Raw genomic sequence first — 23993 nt, forward strand, 5'->3', positions numbered from 1 at the left:
AGCCTAACCTACCTCAAAGGGCTGTTGTGGGGCTTAATTGAGGGGAACCAGGTAGGATGCCTCGAGCTCCTTGGAGAGAAAGGTGGGATATAAATGCAATCAAACAAACAATCAATCAATCAATCTGGAGTGGGTGTTACTGAGATTGCTGGATCTGATGAGCTCCTGGGTGGGGGTGTCAGTCAATTCTTTTGAGGACAAAGCGTCTTTAAAGATAGGAGGGGTGGGGGGGATATCTGTTGAAGTCCCTTTTAACCAGGCTTTTGGTTGATTGGATTGACATCCTAGTCCTTTTAAAACGTGGGGGGTTTTTTGGTGATGTGTTATTGGGTTGTTGTTTTTATTTTGATTATATATTTTATGGTTTTTACCAGCATGCGTTTGACCAAACTGTGGGAGGCAGTGGAAGACAGGAGTGCCTAGCGTGCTCTGGTCCATGGGGTCACGAAGAGTCGGACACGACTAAACAACAGCAACAACATTTTGATTTTGTTCTTTGAACCGCCCAGAGACCTCTGTGTATAGGGCAGTATATAAATTCAATAAATAATAATATAAGGCTAGAGGTGGAATTAAAAGTGTGTTGCTGGAGTGGGGGGCGGGGGGAAATGTTCCTGAGACATAAAATGGAGATACTGTAATTATAACCGCGGCGTGTCATCTAAACTTAGCAATATCGAAGGACTGGTCGATATAGTTACAGGCATAGTGAGGGTTGAAAGCGAGTGGACGTGAAGGGTCAGTAAAGATTAATCATCATTACTATCATCATCGTTATTGTACCGGGAGGAGGAGGAGGATGGGTGTGTGGGAAGGAAGAAATGGGATTTGAAGAGGGGGACGGAACGGGTCTGACTCTTGACTGAAAGAGGGAGGAGCCGGGGACGCGCTTTCCTGTCCGCGAGGGGGGCGGGGGGAATGGTGTCCAATTTTGCGCGGGAAAAGAGACGGCCGCGCGCCTAGCCATGGGGGACGTGGCGTTGGCAACTCGCACGGTGAGCGCGCGCCCCCTGGGATGGGGCGGGAAGGCGTTTCATGTGGTTGAAATGTGTGATGGATTCAAGTGAAAAAAGAAGGGGGGGGTTGACAGTAGTGAGCTATGAGGGGGCTAATTTTAACGCACACATACTCTCTAATCAACCCCCTCATAGCTCACAACTATAATAAGTATCACAAACACCGCCTCAAAATGTGTGTGGATGAGGATGGGGAGGTTGTTGAGGGTGCTGGGAACCAAGGAGGAGCAGGTGGGCTTGTAGTTGTGAGGTGGTGTTGGGGTGGGGGGTGGGGAATGGGAGGCCTGGCCTGAGGTACGAAGAAAAGGTGGCAAGGGGATAACAACATTGGGAGCAACAAGTTGACCTAAATTGTTGAGGTCAACTCCTGGGAGGGAAGGTAGAGGAAAGAACTGTGGAAGAAGGGGGTAGAAGTTTGGGGTCAGGGGTTTTCCTTGTTTGTTGAAATTTACATAATGGGCTTTCCCCACACATCTATGAGGTAGAAAAAGAAAAGAGAACATCACATCGTTTCAGGGATATACTACATGGATAGGCACCAGGACTAAATAACAATGGAAACTATCAATTTCCCTAAATTTCTAGCTGAAATCCACATCATTCATTTAAAGCTTATCTGGTGCACATTTAAAGCACATGACCCCCTCCAAAGAAGGGCTTGGATTTAACTTTAGCTTCATTTAATGTCTCAATTTCCCTTTCTGTAAAGTCTGGGTAGTATAACCTACATGGCCAAAGTGTTCTAGTGCTGAAGACCAAAACAGATAATCTGAACAGCATCTTTTAGTGGGGGAGACTACAATAATTGCATCTGAATACAATTTCTTTTTATCTGACCTGTGAAGCAACATGGCCCAGAGTCAGCATTATATATTATAGCCTCTATGCTTAATTGATGTACATGCTCTTATTCTACCCTCTAGTGGCCACTGAGAACACATGTATATTGCTCAGGGCCTTGTGGCTTTCAGGTTGAAGGAACCTTCTGTTGAGCAAAATCTTCAATGGTCAAAATAAAGCTAGGGTTTTTGTATATCATGTAGAGAAACATTAGGGGCCAAATCAAAGGCATTCAGTTGATGCAAGGCATTTTGGAAACCTCCCACCTGAGGGAAAAACTCTGTGAAGAGATAATGATGCTGGCAGTGGTACTGTCTGATACATTCTAATCCACTTTTTACCTTGCTGCCAGGGATTACAGAATCTAGGGCTGCTGGAGGAGAAAGGCTTTGCTATTCAGTATACTTTGCCAGTGTTTTCCCCAAACATTTTCTTCCCCTAGGACAGACAACATTTGTTGTTGCAAGCTGTTTTCTTCCAAAGGACTTTCTCCCTCCAGGTTTGCTGTGATTCCCCAGCCAAGATTTCAGAATTTACTCCTGGATTAAGAGCGCCTGATCCATTCAGTTTCAGGAAGCAAAAGTAGAAAAAAAAAACCCAGTAGCAGATATTTATTTCTATGACTGATAACCTTTATATAGAACTCGTCTGGATGAGACCTCTATCCTAAAATAAAACCTCCTTATAGTTATTTCTGATTTTCAAACCTTTTAGAGAAAGAACCCTGATTGGAAATTCAAAATAGACACGGTAAAAAAATCATACCACAATCCTTGGGACGAAAGAAAAGCTTTGAGTAACACTGGTATTCTAGAATTGTGTGGTAGCAGTAAGAGAAACTGAATGCCGCCTTGGACCCAGAATTGCCTGTAATCCCTTTGAATCTTTTAGGGCATGACACCAGACCATCCCATTTCCAGGTGGTGGTTTCAATCCTGCCAGTGCTCAAATTAGTAGAACAGGATAGTGTGTGTCCACACTCTTCTTTCAGGACAGAATTTGTGTATATGATTACATGTTTCATTGCATGTTTCACAAGGCTCTTTACAATTTCAGATTCTAGAATATCTATTTGTTCGCCTTCGGTATGCAAAGGAAAAACAGTCAGAGGGATTTTCCACATTAGAACGGATACTTGTAGTTTCGGTGGACATTGAAGATTCTTTCCAGCGTGTGCATCATTCCCACTGTACTACTACTAGTGAGTATAGTTTAAATGGTGCCTTCAGAAGGACTCTTACAATGTCTATATTTTACAGAGGGGTAAAAAAAGAAGGCAGGTGGAACTTGATAATGCGCTCATATTTACCAACTAGGAATAACCCACCCACCCGGACAACCATTTTCAGGCCCTCTTGCCCTCTGCATGACTACCAATAGTTTGGATGACTGTTTCCAGCTTTCCCATTGTACTGTCATTTTACTCAGCAAGGTTAAACTGATTTGTGTTTTCATCACAGTGCCAGCCCAATACATTTTGCTGCTTGGAGCAAAGGACAAAAAGTCACTCCCTCCTATTTCATACAAAAAAGCTGACTTGATTGGCAGTTAAATCTTACTAGAACACTGGCTACAGGTCTGCATTGTTCACTGTACAGTGGTACCTCGGGTTACAGATGCTTCAGGTTACAGACGCGTCAGGTTACAGACTCCACTAACCCAGAAATAGTACCTCGGATTAAGAACTTTGCTTCAGGATAAGAACAGAAATTGTGCGGTGGCAGCGTGATGGCAGTGGGAAGCCCCATTAGCTAATGTGGTACCTCAGGTTAAGAACAGTTTCAGGTTAAGAACGGACCTCCAGAACGAATTAAGTTCTTAACCCCAGGTACCACTGTACATGTAGGCAGGAAGCTAGCTTAAGAGGTGCAAGGCAGGCCACTTGGCACACATAGTCCTGTCCTCCCAGCACTTACCACTTGAGGTATTCACTCTCCCTCATGCTACAACCAGTCTTGAATCGCCTATTACTGCTGTCGTGAAGCAGATTTTACATACATTTATGCTGTAACTGAGTTGTCACAGACCTTACTTTTTGCATTCCGCTGCCATTTAACTCTGACTTTTGTCTTTTCCCCTTGACACCTGATCACACTCCATGCATCAGATGAAGAGAGCTCTCATCCACAAAAGGTTATATGGCATAATAAAAACGAGTTAGTCTTTAAGGTGCCACAAGACTATTTGGTGGTTTTGGTGCAATGGACTGCATGTCTGGAAGCTGTATTTTGATGTGTCATTATTCATAGAACTTAACAGAAATCTGAAATAAAATACAGTAAATAAAAGTTGTCCCTTGTTTGTTCCTTGCAGTTTCAGCAAAAGGTGACTTCTGCTACAAACTTCTCAGTGATCAGATGTGTAGAGGTAAATAGCCTTTCAGTTACCAATGTCTGAAGGTTCCAGATTGTGGCTGTAGATTTCCTGATCTTGGAGACAGCTCAGGCTTAAGGCTTGCATCCCATAATAATGTCCTAAGTTACAGGTAGCTTTAGAAGGCCCAGGCAGTGCTTGAATTTATGGCAGGGGGAGGCAGGGGCAATCTCTTACCTTTTTTGACATCTACTGTTTTTAGAAGACTACAGTGGGGCATGATTTGTCTGAAACGGGGTGAGGGGAATCACGAGTTGAGCCGTGTGGAATCAGTTCAGGCCTGTCCTACCTTACTCCACATAATATAACCATGGCCTTAGGTAGGAAATTGTTCACATGCTATGCTAACATCAGTGTGGGAGAGTTTTAATGCCTAGTTGCTTTTCTTCCCATAATGAAGTTAGTTGGTGCCAGGTAATTTCACAGTTTCTGCGCAGCAAGAACAGCAGTGTTCCCCTGAGATTTATCTGTGTCTCCTCCTTCACACTAATAAAATATGGTAAAGCTGTCCTAAATATAAACCTTGCTAGTTTCATTTTAGAGCCAGAGTTGGAAGAGACTAAAAAAGGCCACTTAGTTCAATCCTCATATGCCCAAAGACAGGACCACCCACCTCCCCTCCCTTGACCCATACAATCCTGACCACCACCCACAGAACACTAACTTGGGATGCTTCCGGCAAGTGAGCAAAGCCACAGATTGCTATAAGCGATCAGTCGGACATAGGGATTCCCTCCTGAGTCCTAATATTGCAAATTCACTCAGCGCTTGCTGGTCCAGACATAATGCTGGCTTCCTTTTAAGCATAATTAAGAAGCCAACTGTGTGAATGTGTGCTCCATCTTTTTTGGGTGGCTATGTGTTCTACTTTGTAAGCCAGATAGTCTTCTGTAAAGGGCAGACCTTGGTTTGAAAGATTACCTGGTCAAAGAGCGAAAAGAAGAGAGGGGGGGGGGCTTTGAAATTACCCACCACCAGTTAGCTCCTGGACAGCAGACTGACCACTGGTCACTAAATCTTCCCAAATATACTGTAGTGTCATCTCCCTATTCCTTAAGCACCATTAAGGGAAAAACCAGTACCAGCCTTATTCACTGTTAATGCTGGGTTCCTGTTAGCCAGCACCTGGAACCAACATTAAAAGGTCTGCACGATCCCCAAGTCATTGTAAGGAAGATGTATTGTGGACAGCTACATACACACCTCTGTTCCATGTCTTCTAACCATAGTTTCATCCAGAGAACAGGATTTATTTGCTGGCCTTAACAATGTTTGTCTTACATTAGTAATTTTCCTTCCTGCAGAAATGAAAGATTTGCTGCCTTTATGCCAGAGCAAAGCCTTGAGTGGAAGGGGGTGTCCCCATGAATGTATAGACATCATGCCTTTTCAACTCTCCTTTGAGGTTAGACTCTTTTGTGGACTTGGCCCTTAATTCTCAAACCTGGTGCAAATTATCCTGCAGAGCCTGGATGATATCTTAGGCTGTGCACATATTACCACCTTAATACACAGCTGGGTTGTTCTTTTTCTCAATTTGGATCAAAACAGGATGGGGAAAAACACATCAAAATGCAGTATTTCATTAGAAACTGCAGGAAAGATATGGATTGTGGCTAATGACTTGTGTTCACTTCTTCCCAAACTAGCAGTTGGAGCACACTAGATGCAGTGTAAATGGGAATGTGTACACAATGAGGAGAACCCATGCGATGGCATTGGACATATCGATGCCAGCCCTGTGAACAATTATGAGGACATATTGGCCTGTCTGCAGTTTTGCTAGCTATAAATCTCTCTAAAATCCCTCCTGCTGCTTTTCCTCAAACACTGATGCCCTATAAGATCTGGACTGCAATATTTCAATTAGATTTCCTGTGAGGCCTCTGGTTAGAAATGTACTGCAACTGCATCTAAGAGCAAGGTGTTATATCTTTCCATGTAACAATGAAAGCTTCATAGCTCTTTGCTATAAGATCAAGCCCCAGGAGGATTTGCTAGTTCTTTTTTGGGGGGGGGGGTGTCTTTTTTTTTGCAACTGCCTGAACTTGAAAGTTGCCTCTAGTTTTTTTTACAAATAGTTGCTTGCAAATAAATATGTTACCTCTGTTCCTGCAGAGGACTGAGGGCCAAACTAGAGGTAATGTTAACTGTTTTGTTTTGTTTTTTTTAACAACCATAGTCTAAGTCCATGTTTTCATTTCTAAGAGTCTTGGGCCTCTGAACTCACATCTCCAAAAGCCTCTGGCTTTTATGGTGCCAGTCTTCACAACTGTGAGAGGGTGGCAATCTGCAGCTGTCCCTTTTTCATGTACTGTATCTTGGCCTCTTGCCTTCTCTTCAGAGAGATGTTTAGGTGGGATAGCTTTGTAGACCAGCCCTACTTATCTGCCCTACAAAACTGAAACCTCCAAAACTGCCGTTGCTGTCACAGTGTTTTCTAGAACATATGTACAGTAAAATGGGTTATATAGATGCCTAAAATCCACAGAAAACTGCTGGGAGGCAGGGAGTTATTCCTGCACCACCACCATAAATGTAAAGCACATTAGTTCTTCTGGTACAACTATCCCCAAGGTTAAAGTCAGTGGCCTGATTCTTCTTTACAGCATAATGACAGGTTCAAGGACCTAGATTCCAATTTGAACTGGTGAGTGAAAAAAATCCCCTTGCACGGTCTCTCTTATGTAAGGGAGTGGGTTGTGCCATGAGCAAACAGATGTATTAAAAATTTATTGGTTCCCACATTTCAAAAAACAGACAGTAAGAGGAAACGGGAGTCTTGTTTGTTTGAAATATAAAGTGCTGCACTTCACAGGTCCTGGTTGGCTTAAAGTGCTTTACAGTAACAAAGAAAGAATTGCATGCCCTCTCCTTTCCCTCACCAGTGTTTTCAGTCTCTAAATTGAAACTGAGGATTTGATGGCCACGCAAAGCGGTGACGTGAAATAAATTGAGATCTTTGGCAGCTTACGGAATAAAATACAGCTTTAAGGCAAAGTTTTTGGAAAGGGGCTCTTAACATGGTGCATCTTGTGGCTTTTCAGCTTGATGAGAAATCTGGAGCTATCGAGGAGGACTGTTTGGCATTGAAGCAATTCATCCACCGGATCAGCCTTACACACACAACAGTAAGATTCCACTTCTGCGTTTGGTTTTGTAGAATATCATTCCATCTGAAGCCTCCTCAGGACTAGTTGATTGAAAACAGGGGTGCTACGTTGAGGGGCTAGGAAGATGTTCAAGGAGCTGAATAAGAGGATAGTTCTCATTCTTGACCTTTGAAGCAGTCCAGGTGCTAGCAAACTTTTTTAGCAGGGAGCCGGTCCACTGTCCCTCAGACGTTGTGGGGGGCCGGACTATATTTTTTTGGGGGAAATGAATGAATTCCTATGCCCCACAAATAACTCAGAGATGCACATTCTATTCATGTGAAAACACACATTGATTTCCAGACCGTCCGCAGGCCGGATTTAAAGGCAATTGGGCCGGATCTGGCCCCCAGGCCTTAGTTTGCCTACCCGTGTGCTAGGATCCCCCCCCCCGATGCTGTTTGACTTGATTTTATTCATTTTATTTTCATACAAGGGAGGAAATGAATATTTTGCAGTTCTTATACAATATGAAGAATGCCGACATGGGGCTTGGTGTGTACACACATTGTGTCTAAAGGTATTTAAAAGGGAATGAGATTAAATGGGTTTAGTGCCTGCCACATCTGCCATGCTTCATTGGTTGCTGGCAGAGCTAGGGCGTGAAGTGGACAGAACTAGGCATGCACACAGCCATTGTCTGCATGTAAACCTATTGTTTACTCTGGGTTTCATGCAAAGTTTACTCTGCATTTCTTGAGGAGTGATTGCTTAATGATAGCATGCCAGTAAGCACAGGTGCAAAGTTAACTGGAATATATGAGGGCTGTAGTTTGATTGACAAAAGAACAGGCAGGAAGGGGAGACATAGCTAGTACTTCAGTATTACTCCCAGCCCCCAGTCAACACACCAACAAGACACTGAAAACAAATGTGCACCAGCCTAAGTGTGTTCTGTAAAAGTAGAGATTGTTGGGGATGAGAACCTCATGGAAGCCATATCTCCAACTCAGAAGCCATGCCTCCCAGTGTCAGGATTGAGGACTAACATAGCACTTTCTGAGAGGTATTCTGCCTTCAGCCCACCCACTATGCTGCAGGAAAGGCGGGGGGGGGGGGGATACTTGCCAACATTTTCAGATTAAACTCTTGGACGTAGGTTATACTGCAGGATGTAAAATTACTTTGTGTTTCGTATGGCTCACCTGTACTTAGTTATAGCTACAAATATATTGATTACTGTGGGGATCCCATCTCTTCTTACCCAGTCTTACAGGCAAAGGCTGTATGCATGCAAAAGTTCCCAAGTTCAGCCCCTGCCATCTTCTGGTGGGGCTGGGAAAGGCTCCTGTCTGAGACCTTGGAGAGCTACTGCCAGACAGTGTAGATGAGGGATGGTTAACATTTTCCAGGGATTGACAGGTGGCAAACGCTCTGGGGCCACATGTCAAAGTGTCCATGGCTGAAGTGCAAAAGTGGGTGGGTGAAGTGCAAAGGTTGGGCATGGTAGAAGCCAGTATTTCTTGCCATTACAAATTATTTGTATTATTTGTCACCACTTATTCATTTCCCCTTGTTTCTTATGAACTTCCATCACAGCCCCCATATTCCTTATTAATTTTCACTCCTTCTTTACTAAAACATTCTGCTTTTTGCCTGGCTTACCATGGGCACTGCAGTCTCTCAGCACTTCTCCATCCTAGCACACATCAGGATGCAGATCTTCCCTGCCCCCCCCCCCCAGATGACACAAGAGGCAAAACTGAGCTTAGATGGACCCATTGTCTGTCTTGATAGAAAGCCACTTCCTATGTTTCTTTGCTGTTTTGAGTCTAATTTGAATTCTCTACTGCTCTGCTCCGTAGGTAAAATTTCATTATTGTGTAAAAGTGAACGGCTCAATCTCTGCTGAGACTTATAAGTGAGTAAATGTTTCCACCACAAAGTAATATTGATAGCTGTAAAAGGTTTATAAGGTTCAGTTGTTCTGCCAGTTGACATGAAACAATAGTTATCACGCCTGCTGAAAAGGCGGGGAAAGAACCCAGCCCCTGGCCTGGCAACAAGAGAGCTGAGGCATGCCTTTTCTCTATCGGTGTGGGAGATACCTGAAACACCTGCTATCCATGACTGAGTTAACCATGACCCTGTATAGCATAATCATTGTATGATACTACAAGGGACCTGAACTTCCACCTCCCCCAAAATAAAAACAATATCGCATCCTTTACCTGCTAGCAGGGCAGCTCCTGCTCAGGGTTGCAACCCAAACATGTATCCTGAGGTACTTGGGGCTTTCTTTCATCAGCAGTCCAAACTGCTAAACCTAGATGTCTTTATTGTCTTTTGTTGTCACTTCAAAAGCCTACAGGCACACTTCAATCTCAAATGTATATATGGTTTCTAAACTAAACATTTTAGGGCCAACGTACTTACAGGTTTTCCTTGAGTACAGGAGAGATTGTGAAAGTTTCTATCAATCTCATTTGGTCTGCAGAATTGCCCGTGTTGAATTCTGCAGGCAGGTCTGTCCTGGTGGCTTTGCTGTCAGTTCCTACTCAGTGTGTGCCAAGAACAAAGGATGTCCTGTTCTCCTTTCAATGGCTTCAGAAGAGTCTGAAATTTAACTGCCCTGAATAAGTTGCCAATGATTTGGCACTTGGCAGTGTGGCCTGTGTTAGGCTGAACAGGCTCTTATTTAACATTAAGGCTGTGTGCGCACTCCTGTTTACTCTGCATCCATTGTGCACCTGCTGCTGGTTTGTGAAGTGTGCACACAATGTTAGCCACAATCCGTAACTATCCTGTCATTTCTTAAGAATACTGCATTTTTATGTTTTTGCTCCATACCAGCTTTGATCTGAATTGAGAAAAAGAATGACCTAGCAACATTTTAAGGCAACAATATGTACATAGCCAGTCTTGCAGCTCTAAAGCCCAATCTCATTTTTCTGGTAAAAAGTGGGGCGGGGGGGGGGGAGATGGATGGAAAAATCCATCCATAAGAAAAAACTGCAGAATCCACATTTTACAGATACTTCTGGATTTTTCTATGTCTTGTCTGCAGGTCAGAGTGTTTTCAGTAGTGCATTTAGTTAGCTCCTTTTCAGGGAGGAGTTGTTATTCACTTTTGGCAAGTGGCTATCAGCAGTGAAGTTGTAAGCATATACACCCCAGTGTAATTTGTATGTTAAAGGTCCTGAAACTATCAGAGGACTCTAAACATAATTATATTGCACTCTCTATAACTGAAAGCTAATGAACTTCCCAATCCTGGGAGAATCTGAAAAGCAAAGCAAAACCCAAAGCAAATCCGCTGCTGCTGTTTCATTTTTCAGTGCCCTAAATGGTAGCACTCTATTCTGTGACATGTTGTAGGTCCCACTTATTTATATTATTTATCTCCATTTGTCTCTCTCTTTCCCCTTCAAAAGATGGATATGGTGTCCAGGTCCAAGCTATTATCCTTAAAGTTCAAGTGCCTTAAAGTTCTTGAAAATTGACTGGCCCAGTCATAAAACTTTGTCATGCTGCAGCATATTCTGTGTTGCTCCTTTTAGAATGTGTGCAGTGCTAATTGAAAATTGTGAGCATTGGTTGCTAAGGAAAGGGTGTAGAAGGGGTCTTGTTTATTTATTTTTATTGGTGTTCTGTTTCATGATAAAACAAAACAAAACAAATGCTGTGATTGTTCAAAATATATATTCCTTCTGCTGCTAGCACAGAGAGGGGAGCTGCCACATGTTTGCCAGGTGGGACAAGACTACTGAGTGAAGGGAATCACTTTGTGAGGTGAGGAGTTGGAGGAAGGGGTCTGTACTGCAGGCACTAAGTTAGCAGTTACTGTTGAGCACTAATAAAGGAGATGGGATTCAGGGACACTAGTGGAATGTTTGGGATTGTACGAGGCATGATGAAAAGATTAAAAGGGGGCAGAACTGTTATTCTTCCTGTTTTACAAAACTGGAGCCAAAAGATTTTGGGCACAATGGACTGGAAGTTCTTTTGTACAAGCCGCGTGTCAGCTTACGGGAACTCTGCTAGAGCACTGTTGTAGGTGACCTTAGTAAGTTTCCATTGCTGGCCGAATTTGAATTTAGGATGAATGCCAGACATTGAGAGGGTTAAGCAATGCTGCTGCAGGGTGAAGGAGTCTGGGCGCCAGAATATTTGTTTCATCTCCTTAATCTTCTGGTCACAAAGCCCTGCTTTAGGCACCTCAGTTATTTGCTTGCAAAAATACTGGCTGAGATGTTTTTTTAAAAAAGAAGTAGAAGAGAACACCTTATCTCATAAGCAGTCTGTGTAGCCACCTGGTGGACATGGGTGCGGAGAGCTGGTTGTGTAGTAAGGATCCCTGGCTTTTGTGAAACAAGCACCTTAGAAAAACCAAAGCTAGCTGCCAAGTGGGACCTGCCATAGGCACCTATGAGACAGTGCCACATACCCACAACCCCCTAAATATGTCTTCAGATGCCCTCCAGGTGGCCATGGAAAATTAAGGGACTCTGAGTGGATAATTGTGGGGGAGGGTGCCAAGGCAGGCTGGATGGCTTGAAACCCTAAACAAAAGGCTTCCCATTAGAAAACAAGATACACTGCAACATTTTGTTGCAGGCTACACTTGTCTTATTGACTGTAAGAGATTTTCACCATGCTTTGCTACACAAAGTGGTGTGTGTGTACAACTTAGCCTGTGACAAAAAGAAGGTGCTATGCAATCCCATGTATGTTTGCTCAAAAATAAATTACAGTGTTCTAATGAAATTTATGTGAGTCTGTGTAACTTGAGCAAATTATAACCAGTCACAAAATGTGGGGTTTTTCCCCTGGTTGCATAATTTGAATTTGTTTAGCTCACAGATGTGACAAACCTAATAGAGTGCTGATTGATACAAAAGTATCTGAACTGTCAACGCAGTACAGGTCTGTTAGCTGCAGGTGGATGTCAGATGTGGCCTGAAAACACGATGGTTTAGCCCTGCCTTCCTCAAGCTGGTGCCCTCCATGTTGGCTGGGGCTGATGGGAGTTGCAGTCCAAAACACCTGAGGGACACTAGGTTGGAGAAAGCTGGTTTAGCCCATGGCCAGTCTTGCCTTCCTCCTGCTATTTCCTTGTTTTCTTCCTAAACCCCTTTGTCCCTTTCTTTTGTGTGTATGACCAGGTCAGCAGCCAGGGATGTGCCTTCATCTTGTGACAAAATCCACCCCATGACTGGTGAGCCAATTTGCCTCTTAATTCCAGATGAGGTAGCTGAAAGAGGCTTCAGTGGAGAGCTAAGGCTCATGCCTGTTGTCTCCCTGTGTCCCTGCCAGAAACCATACCCTAAGAAGCCAGCACAAATAGCTGCTGTCTCTGTATCCTTTGCTGTGATCAGTGAGTGGAAGGTCAAAGTGAATCTTGAAGGGGATTGAGATACGGATATGCTCGTACCCCTTCCAATCTGCGCCCCATCCCGAGAGATGAGGGTAGGGTGAGCAAGAATTACTCATCTCTGTCGCTGGTGTTGTGCAATGCCAGGTCTATAGGCAACAAAACCGCCACCCTGCGAGATTTCTTCATCTCGCAGGGGGTCGATCTGGCTTGTGTGACGGAGACCTGGGTGCGCGAAGGGGATACTGTTACCTTATGAGAGATGGCGCCCCCGGGTTTCTCCGTCCTCCACCAGTCGCGGACTGTGGGCCGGGGGGGAGGGGTGGCATTATTAATCCGGGAAGATTGTTCTTTCAGGGCTCTACCATTGCCATCGATCCCCGGCATTGAATGTGTTGGCCTAGTTTGGGGCTCCGAGGTGAGCTTGGCTGTCTGGCTGGTGTACCGGCCACCTAGCGCACCAGCAGCCACCCTGTCAGGCCTGCTGGAGGCGGTGGCCGGCTGGGCCTTGGAGTTCCCTAACCTATTGGTATTGGGGGACTTCAACATCCATGCTGATGCCACTCCCTCCTCACAGGCTCTGGACCTGGTGTCTTCCATGGCGACACTAGGGCTCTCCCAGTTTGTTTCAGGCCCCACACATCAAGCAGGCCACACGCTGGATCTGATCTTTGGCGTCGGTATAGATGTGATCATGTTTCCTTCGATGAAGGTGCCATGGTCTGATCACTACGCTCTGAAAGCCAGGATTGACGTTCCACCCCCCCCTGCTTAGGTGGCGAGCTGATTTGGGCTCACCCGCAGAGGCTGATGGACCCTGATAGATTCCGTCAAGCCTTGCGGGACCTTTCTCCCCCTGGCGACTCATTGACTGAGCTTGTTGAGGGCTGGAATACCCAGCTCCTGGCAGCCATCAATGAGATTGCACCTAAGCGCCCTCTGCGACCCCGCAGAAACCGGGCTCCCTGGTTTACCGAGGAGCTCCGGAAAATGAAGCGGGACCTCAGACGGCTAGAGTGAGTATGGCGGGGTGCCCGTGACGGAGCTTCAAGAACATCTTATAGGGTTTTTATGAAAACCTACGAGATGGCAGTGAAGGCCGCTAAGAAGTCCTACTTCTCGGCCTCCATTGCATCCGCTAGCTCTCGCCCGGTGCAATTATTTAGTATAATTCGGTCTTTAACGTCCCTCGAAGGACAGCCAAATTTAAATAACAATTTGACACACAGCTGTGAGGCATTTGCGAGCTTTTTTTGCGGAGAAGGTCCTGTTGCTCTGCCATGACCTCCCTGCCAATTTGGATACAATAAAGGAACTGGAGGCCCCTCGACTGTCCTCGGGTCCAGTATTGGACCACTTTGACCGGATATCCCCAGATGTGGACAGACTCCTCCGAGCTGGAAAGCCCACCACTTGTCCTCTCGACCCATGCCCGTCCTGGCTGATTAGAGCGTGTCCAGACGAGGTGCGGGCCCCCCTGGGGGATATCATCAATTTGTCCCTTGGCACCGGGACATTCCCTGGGGAACTGAAGGAGGCAGTGGTGCACCCGCTTTTAAAGAAAACATCATTAGATCCCTTAGATCTATTCAATTACCGCCCGGTTTCGAATCTTCCATTCCTGGGTAAGGTGATTAAGAGAGCGGTTGCTGAACAGCTTGGTAGGTTTCTGGATGAAACATCGGCTCTGGATCCATTCCAGTCCGGCTTCCGCGCTGGTCATGGGACCGAGACGGCTCTGGTCGCCCTAACAGATGATCTCCGCAGGCAGCTGGATTGAGGCGGGTCGGGGCTGCTGATTCTTCTAGACCTGTCAGCAGCCTTCAACATGGTCGATCACAAACTCCTGGACCACCGCCTTGCTGACGTGGGGATCCAGGGCACAGTCCTTCAATGGCTGCGCTCGTTTCTCTCTGGTCGGGGACCGAGGGTGGCGCTTGGGGGGGAATTGTCATCCCGCCACTCCTTGGAGTGTGGAGTGCCCCAGGGTGCGATACTCTCCCCGATGCTTTTTAACATCTTTATGCGCCCCCTTGCCCAGCTTGTCCGGAGTTTTGGGCTGGGCTGCCATCAGTATGCTGATGACACCCAACTCTATCTGTTGATGGATGGCCATCCTGACTTGGCCCCAGACACACTGATCAGATGCTTGGAAGCTGTGGCTGGATGGTTATGTGGGAGCCGGTTGAAGTTAAATCCTTCGAAGACAGAGGTCCTCTGGCTGGGACGGGACGATATGGGATTGAGGGGGGCAACTCCCATCTCTTGCGGGGGTGCAATTAGTGCCCTCACCGTCCGTTAAGAGTTTGGGTGTAATCTTCGATACCTCCCTCTCCATGGAGGCGCAGATTGCAGCTATAACAAAGGCAGCATTTTTTCATCTCCGTCAAGCTAAGCAGTTGGCTCCTTACCTCTCTCGCCCTGACCTAGCCACTGTGATCCACGTGACGGTCACCTCCAGACTGGATTATTGTAACTCGCTCTACGTGGGACTGCCCTTGAGACTGACCCAGAAACTCCAGCGGGTGCAGAATGCCGCAGCGAGACTCCTTACGGGGTCTTCGCTGCGAGATCACATTCATCCGGTGCTATACCAGCTGCACTGGCTCCCAGTGGAGTACAGGATCAGGTTTAAGGTGCTGGTTTTAACCTTCAAAGCCCTATGCGGCCTAGGACCCTCGTACCTATGGGACCGCCTCTCCTGGTATGCCCCACAGAGGAACTTACGGTCTTCAAATAAAAACATCTTGAAGGTCCCAGGCCACAGAGAGGTTAGGCTGGCCTCAACTAGAGCCAGGGCTTTTTCGGCTGTGGCTCCAACCTGGTGGAACGCTCTGTCACAAGAGTCAAGGGCCCTGCAGGACTTGACATCTTTCCGCAGGGCCTGCAAGACAGAGCTGTTCCACCAGGCCTTTGGTCAGGGCGCAGCCTGACTCCCTCCTTTGGCAATCTTTACAAAACTTTAGTTTATGGTTGCCATCAATTTTGATTTTAATTAATTTTTATAATGTTTTTATAATGTTGCACTGTTTTAGTGTTGTTAGCCGCCCTGAGCCCAGCTTCGGCTGGGGAGGGCGGGATATAAATAACATTTATTATTATTATTATTATTATTATTATTATTATTATTATTAATGTGGAGTAAGGTTCACTGTTTGCAGGTCTAATGTAACATAGGTGTAGCTGCCCCCCCATGAAGTAAAACAATAAAAATACTTAACTAACTGACCAATCATGTTGGTTCTGCCCTCCCCACACCCCCTGCAACAAAAGTCCTGCCCGCCCTAACCAAGTCCTGCCTCCCACAACAAAAATCTGGGCTACGCCCATGTACTGTAATAATACCACCATTCATTTGCTTATTTTTTCCTTAGCTAGTAATATATCTTTCTTTATGACCCAGCAGGTCTGCCTGTATTGTTCTCCACAAAGGAAGCATCATGTTCTTTTTTTAAAGATCCTTCATGTCTAATAGCATGGGAGAAATATGGCTATCAGGCAACACTGAATTCAGATCCCCATTGGGAAGAAGGTAAAGATGATATATTTGTCACTTGCACAACTACCTGTGCCCAGTGTGAACATGAAAAATATATGCTATCCATGTAACTTCTCTGGGGAATCTCATGAACGCCTGGGACTGAAAGCAGAAATATTTTGTATATTATATTTTCAGTGCAAATAACAACTTTCCTATTTACCCTCTCAAGAACTCTGTAACTTAGGGTTGCCAGCAACTCATGCATAGAAGTAACAAGTAAGAAAAGAAAAATGTTCTGGTGGTATCTGGTGAACAGAAATAGCCAATGCAAGTTGTTGTTTTTAATGAAATGCAAGAGAGAAGGAGGGATTATTTGGCTAGAATGAAAGAAATTAAGCAGAAGGTTGATAGGATATCATCACTGGTTTAGGAAGAACATATGGATATTTGCACGGAAAAGCGTGATTGGACAGTATTTGGGAATAATAGAATTGTAGAGCTGGAATGGACCCTGAGGGATAATCACACTTGACTGAACAAGCATTCATGCTTGGTGAAAACTCATGCAACAACACATTTGGTGGTGGGGAAACTAGGGACCATGCAAGGAAGCATGCGACCAATATAACATGTAGTTAGGTCTCTAGGTATGGGTGAGAGAAATGAGTGGCTCACCTAAGGCCATCCACTGAGCTTCACAGCTTGAGGTTGGAATCTGTGTCTTCTGCATTCAAACTGAACACACTGCTTCTTGGTCAGTGGAGGAGTGGAGCACAGAGGCAAGGGTTAAGTCCTCCTGGAGGCAGAGTAAAAAAAATTCAGTGGCCAGCTGCAGCAGGAAGTAACTTTCCACTGACTTCTGGTTTGTGATACAGCTTGACCATAAGAGGCCAGCCACTTTCTTTAAACTGTAAACAACTTGAAACATAGAACAGGTTAGAGAAATAGAGGGACAGGAGGGTGGTTTCCCTCCTGCAGATAGCATTAAAAAAAACCTGCCTTGATGATTCACTTGGGCTTTGGCTATATTGACATCTGTCCTCACTAGCACATGTGACTATTCCGGGATGAGGCGGGACTTGAGGGCTTGTCAAATAGCCCTGAGCTCCAGCCTCCTTTTAAAAAGAGATGCTGGCCCTCCTTGATTTTTTTTATAGCTTTGCAATACAAATCTAAATAATTTTTAAAAAAATTCTTGCACAATCATTATATGCAGGTAGACATAAGTACAAAGGTGGAATGTCTTCATTTGCCCTCAAAGTGCCTTCAAATCTGCCATCTTGCACAGCAGGGGTGTTAAACTAAAGAGTTTCAAAACAAAAAGATAGGTATTTTAAAAACTGGGGTGAAGCACATACTGGGGAATTAGTTTACCTTACACCATCCAATTGCTTTGATACAGTCATTCATCCTTGGTGCTATCTATATATGCCATGTGATGTGTTCTGTCTCTTAGATACGGCAAAACCTGATATCAGATACAAGCTTCATACCAGCCACCAACAGGACTCAGATGCTCAGGAACAAACGCTACTCCTCTTCCTCTTTCTCAGCTACTCAGATCAGTTTAATGACGAGACAGTCTATAATTTCTGTACACACTGCTATTTATTTCTACATTATTCTGGGGAGTGTAATAGAATAATGTACCATATGAGGTTTGGAATGATCTGCCATCTGAAGACTGGCCAGAGATGATGAATTATTTAAACTGAGATTTAGGGTCATGTTTACCCCACACTAAAAATACAAATTCTGTGCGGATGTGGTTTTTAGAACATTTAGTGGGGCCTCACAGCTGTTGTCTCTAGAAACAAAGCAAATAATAATAATTATTATTATTTATACATTACCCTTCTTTCTGAAGAGCCCAGGGCGGCAGACAAAATGCAAATTGCCAGGGCGGGGGGAAGTGGTTTAGAGACCATTTCCCTCAAATAACTGCCCAGTTAAAGAACAATTTGCAACACTGGCTGTGAGCAGAAGGGCATGCACACAGATTCAGAATCCAGGGTATTGGAGAAGCAGAGCCAAAACAAGTGTGTGCACTCTTTTAGCTTTCCACGGCTTTTGGTCCTTAAAATGCTCAGATCCTAGAACAGATATTCATCAATTGTTCTGGATTCCCTACTATGCATCATTATGCAGTTCTCAACATGTAATCCCCTACTTGTTTTTTCATGGTTTAAAAAAGCAGTCTTTCATATTAGAAGAGGAGGATACTGTCATTGCCATGAAAGTTTCTGCTTTGGGGGATTTGCTGAGAGGAACAGCTCCAGCTAGGTAAAGCTGCCTAGTTTAGCTTCTTCTGACTTATTTTTATCAAGCACAGCACTTAACAGTTATATTTTTAATAAACACAAGGAACCTGAGGGTGGAGACAGATCTGAGCAGTGCTTTCCCCCCTAAAAAAATGTTTAAGGGTACTCTCATTGTACGCCGGTTCCCTCGGCCAATAAAGCAAGATGACCACCGCAACCCCAGAGTCAGTCACAACTGGACCTAATGGTCAGGGGTCCTTTTACCTTTACCTTACATTTTCCTACTCATATTGAAATACTGCCCTCAATGAGGCCAAACTTAAATTCACAAAATGTTTAGGTGTATGCATACCCTTGCATCCCCCCAGAAACTTCAACCTTTTCATTTGCTAAGTATTCCTACATTCAAACAGTATAAAGCTCATGAGTAAAAGGTTGGTCCCTATCTAACATCGTGTTACTTGGTTCTTCTCTAGAGGGCCAGTCAGGTCAATTTGTCTATATAATATCAAAAAGTGTATTTGTTTCTTTAAAACATACCTTACTGTGATCTCTGAGCTTTTGGTACATTCCTCTTGTACTAATTTTGCATATAATATTTGCAGCTTGACCACTTGGTGTCCACTGCCCTTTACCTAGATTTAATCCTTTGTCATTTTCACTCTTTGTTTGATGCAGGGGACCGGCAAGTGATCTTATCACATCTCTCTCCTATCCTGTTGTGCAGCAAACAAGCTGTGAAAGGCTGCATCCAAGGAGTGGTCAATAGGATCCTGGAGCAGCATTACAAAGTATCCCAGGTGAGAGTTCACTGCAGAAGACAAGGACCATTGAGGTTAAGAGTTGTGGTGAGGGGCATGGGGCAGAGAGTAGGGGATCTTCAAATTCTTGTCACAGATCTGTCTCTGGAGAAGTGGTATGATTTCCAGTACTGGCAGTGAGTCGGGACTGAGGACAGGGAAATCTTGCTCTGATTTTTATAGGCTGTAAGACACCCAAATGCCATGCAATGCTCTTGGGTCTTCACAGGAACAGCAGAAACTGGCACAGTCTTTGCCCATCATGGTAGATGCCATTTCAAGTATAGTTTCAAGCAGCACTGAGAGTGAGTTCAGAAGGAAATGCCTCCAGTCTTTGCAGGTATGGCCAGAATGATTTATGTTACAGGTACCGTTACAACGCGCCTCTTCCACCAAGCTTTTTTTTTGGGGGGGGGGAGTGGTCTGGATGAATTTTATGAGTTTCCCCTTGTGGAACTGTTGTTTTATTATGTTTTTGTATCATCTGTAATATATAGCTTATTAAGTTTGTCCTTGTTTTGTTTCCACACACTGTCCTATAACTAAGGTGACGGCCGGTATATTCATAATAAAATAAATGTCACTGAGCAGTTGGAATTGGTGGTGTAACAACTGTGCAAATAAGCGTAGAATAAGGAAGTGAGATTTTCAAGGTTTATCCCTTGAACTTACTTTAGAAAGGCATATATGGAAGAAGAGGGAAGTGAACTGATGAACTGAACAAACACATGTTCAAGCTATATTGAGCAGAGTTAAAATACAATCTCAGAGGAGAGGGAGAAGTGGTTAGCACGTCAAAGGCAACGAGAAGCTGGTTGGTGTAGTGGTTACAGTGTTGTTCCTTGACTGGGGAGACCTGGATACAAATCCCCATTGTGCCTAGTCACTCTCTCTATCAGCCTCACCTCCTTCCCAGGGTTGTTAATATAAGATGGTGTGGTGGGGGAGGGGCATGTTGTAGAGGAAATCATGTAAACTGTACTGCCTTGAGCTCCTGGGAGGAAAGGTAGGAAATAAATGTAATGAATAAATGAATAAAGTTAAATTAAGCATGCTTCCAGATTACTCCATTTAAGTGAGTCCATTTTACCTTGTGAACTGCCCTGAGATCTTTTGATAAAGGGCAGTATATAAATCTAATGAATAATAATAAAGTGACATGCTCACTTCCTCTCTCATGGAGAGTAAAAGCTACAACTGTTTCTCTCTTTCCCTGTGTTTATATTTAATTATCTGTAGGTTGCAGATACCCAGAAGTTCCAAGTGACCATCAAAGATACCTTCAACAAAGTCATTCTTAAACAGTGGAAATGTAGCAGTGCATGTGACGCCAGAAGGGCAAGTTTCTCTGCTTAAGTGTGTTTGCTGGCCATCCTTAGATCCTTGTGATATCTCCATCCATCTTCTGTTCAGAACAGTCCTGGTTGCAACTACTAGCAACAAAGAGTTAATCTTTCACGAAAATATCTATTCTAGAATCCAGCTCAGACCTCAGTCTAGCCCATTTTGTGGAGAAATACCTTTTAACGATGACTGCTGACAAGTGCACCACGTTGCCCCCAACGGCAGAGGGTGCCTGGGGTGTGCTTATTGAAAATTTGTGAGTGCCTGGGCCCCCATGGCCCTGCATAGAGGGCGCCTATGTCTGCTTATGGGATTGGGCTCTCAGTTCAGCCCTGGACTCACAGTGGGCTTGGCAAATCAGTCTGAGCCTCACTTGTCCTTCCTATGGTGACTGATTTCATGAAGATACATGTGACTAGATGAAATGTCTTCTCAGGTCAGGCCTGCAGAGTGAATTTGCTGAGAGAGTTCTAGTACTGTTGATCTAACACCTCCCTTACATTATTGACTCTCCTTCCTTGGAGGTTTTTAAGCAGAGGTTGGACGGCCACCTGTCATGGATGCTTTAGCTGAGATTCCTGCATTGCAGGGGGTTGGACTAGATGACCCTTGGGTCCCTTCCAACTCTTAAGACTCTATGATCTATTGTGTGTCCCTTTCTTCTTTTGCAGCCATTGCCTAAAAATGATGAGGCAGGAGTAGGGTTGCTTAGTGCAGACCTTCCTTTACCCACCATTCACCAGAGGTTATTGGGCTCGAACTTCAGTTCTGCACAGCTGGAGCAAGGAGGAAAAGGTACATCAGAAAAGTGTGTGCATGAAGTCAAGACAGAGATCCAATGTACATTGTTGAAGCGTTTGTTTTATCAGATGTACTTAATGTAATTAAGAGAGAGAAAGAAAGGCAGGGCAGAGATCCTGGAGTTTAGATGATGAGAGACACTGCCGCTCCCGAAGCTGCTGCAGGTTTCCCTATAGGCCTTGGACACACACAAAAAATCAGTAGTGGCTCCTTAACAATCTGCAGCTCGTTTAGTGAGTTATTTTCAGCAGTAATTACATTATATAATGCTCAAAACACAGTCCTAGCACCAGCTGGTTCTTGTGATGTTGAGAATGAAATGTCTTCAGGTCCTTTTGAAGTAGGATTTTGAAGGGATCAAAGGTCTGGAATATTAACCTTTAGTCTCCTTGTCTGTCTGAATTATATGGAGCTCTGTTATATGTGGTATCTGGACTCCTGATTAAACCTGTGAGAAACATCCCATCAGCTAGTCACCTGCCTTACTTTGGCTCCCAAGGCATCCAGATGAGACAACTGAAAGCCAGGGTTGAAGCTGATTATCTTAGGAACAGACTATGCTTGGTGGAGACCAGGGTGTATTTATAATTTGGGTGTACTTGGGGTGGCTGAGGTGGATTGTACAGTCATTTCTTCACCTTTCACTAGATGAAGCTATTGGGTTACAATGTAAGTAAGAAATTATCCAGTTGAAGAAAGGGCATTGGTGGGTGGCCCCCGTTTATTAATAAAATTTTAAGTCAACTTTTGACTTGCCAGGAACCTTCGAAGCAGCAATACAGCCATCACAAGTTAATTCAAAAGCAGCATAGAAATAGTAAGAATATTTAAACTAACACTAGCAAGTCTGTAGAAAAATCAACAGAGAACAATTCCATCTAAGGCAAAGGGACTGTGAAGGTTGCGAAGGCAAATCTGGGTTTAGAAGGCAAAGAAATCCAGAACAGACCCTCACCAGATGCTCTAAGTGAATTTTGCATGTGTGTGACATGAGATTAATTAAAGAATGAGAGAAGCATAATGGTAGTTCTGTTTCGTTGATCTAAGCTTTTGTGTTGTTTCAGCATTGTTGATTGCACCTGTACATGTTTGTGGTTCACAAATTGTACTTGAGTGTGTGGCTTCATGAACACCAAGGGTGTCCTGCCCTGGTTTTATGTTCTGCAGGATTTCTGTTTGTCAATTCAGACTGTGGTGGAATGAGCCAAAAAGGAAGCAGGGAGATCCATATGGAGGATTCAGGAGAGCCACATGTCACTGGGGTGACTAAAAGCAAGGAAAAGAACAAGAGTCTGTTAGCAGAATCAGGCACCTCTTCAAGCTCTTTCTTCTCATATCCAACTAAAATTGGGTGTGGTGCTCTCCAAGATAAAAGCCAGGTGGTGTCTGCAGGTCCTTCAGTGAAGAAAATCCGAAGCAATGAAAATCTATGGCAGGTTTGTCAAGAAATATTGCACCATGAAACCAAAGCAGAATGAAAAGGCCCATCCCAGTTCCAGTTAATAACCAAAAGAAAGCAGTGTAGGGAGTAGGTGCCACTAGTCATATGGTTAATTGCCAAAGATGCCCAATACGTTGTCAGAGGAGCACCAGTGAGTTCTATCAACCCATCTGCAAAACAAGGCCAAGTGTGGAGAAGCAGTATTCACAGCTAGTTTGCAAGGCATTTTGAGAGGCCCTTTCCACTTTTCAAAACTGGGTAAATACAGATCTTCAATGGAATCAGTTTCAACAACTCTTAGTTGTCAAAACCTGTTTTTAACATGTAATGTAAAAAATGTACAAAATATTCTGGAAAGGCTGGGAAAACAAGAACACTTTCAATGGGGAATCAAAGGGCATGCTATCTAGCACCAAGCAAGGCTCTCTGGTCCTGCATTTAACAATACTAGCTCCCTGGCCACCACCCAGCTAACTTCAGAGTGTGGGAACTCAGAGGGACTCTGAATATGAACATAATATTAGGACAGGCTTCTGTGTAAATCTGAAAATAGTCTTCCCTCTGATGTCCTTATTTGATTTCACTTTTGTATTACAGGATGATCACTTTTGGAAACAAGAGGTCTCAAACTTGGCCAAGTGGACATCCTGAAATGGTTGCAGCCTGAGGACATTGTATTTCTGCATTCTGAAATTTCTGTGCAGGCCAATAAAAGGGGGGAAATCATTGATGGTCTCACTTCCCTTCTATTACAAGTTGAATTGGAGAGCAAATATATAACCTTGGCAAATAAAATATCCACCACTACTGCTGGACCCAAGAAAAGTGAAATCTCCCACCTGCCTAATTTTGGAGAGAGAACCAGTTCACTGGAGTGCAGAATCCTGAAAAATTGCAGTGGTACCTCGGGTTAAGTACTTAATTCGTTCCGGAGGTCCGTTCTTAACCTGAAGCACCACTTTAGCTAATGGAGCCTCCTGCTACCACTGCGCCACTGGAGCACGATTTCTGTTCTCATCCTGAAGCAAAGTTCTTAACCCGAGGTACTATTTCTGGGTTATCAGAGTCTGTAACCTGAAGCGTATGTAACCTGAGGTACCACTGTATTGGCAGGCATGTCCAGAGGGAAAGCATTGTCAAAGAGCATTCACACAAGAGCATACAACTACC

The 23993-nt window shown here is 44.4% G+C and overlaps 2 protein-coding genes across 4 annotated transcripts in view; one reads left to right on the forward strand and one right to left on the reverse strand.

The window, feature by feature from the left end:
- Positions 1-23993, reverse strand: part of LOC307205051 (acylphosphatase-2-like) — a 35389-nt gene that overhangs the window by 10663 nt on the left and 733 nt on the right. Inside the window, exon 2 of one of the 2 annotated variants that reach the window (XM_079957329.1) lies at positions 16852-16972. The gene's annotated coding sequence lies outside the window, so the exon portion shown is untranslated. Of the gene's footprint in view, positions 1-9757; positions 9907-16851; positions 16973-23993 lie in introns of those variants that run through there. The other variant, XM_079957330.1, reaches the window with a different exon arrangement.
- Positions 329-23549, forward strand: TOP6BL (TOP6B like initiator of meiotic double strand breaks). Of its 2 annotated transcripts, none has more exons than XM_079956768.1 (16): positions 329-738; positions 2913-3057; positions 4170-4223; positions 5534-5634; positions 7277-7360; positions 9187-9242; positions 11042-11113; positions 12487-12678; positions 16079-16227; positions 17633-17770; positions 19116-19237; positions 19467-19577; positions 20477-20575; positions 21253-21376; positions 22550-22818; positions 23421-23549. In XM_079956768.1, the coding sequence occupies exons 3-16, from the start codon at positions 4214-4216 to the stop codon at positions 23472-23474; spliced, it is 1581 nt and encodes a 526-aa protein (XP_079812894.1). In that variant the 5' UTR covers positions 329-738; positions 2913-3057; positions 4170-4213; the 3' UTR covers positions 23475-23549. The 2 variants fall into 2 exon arrangements, with proteins under 2 accessions (XP_079812894.1, XP_079812893.1); XM_079956767.1 differs by lacking the exon at positions 329-738 and adding an exon at positions 886-995.

Source organism: Podarcis cretensis (genome assembly GCF_951804945.1).
Source record: "Podarcis cretensis genome assembly, chromosome: 16".
NCBI classification, from domain to species: domain Eukaryota; kingdom Metazoa; phylum Chordata; class Lepidosauria; order Squamata; family Lacertidae; genus Podarcis; species Podarcis cretensis.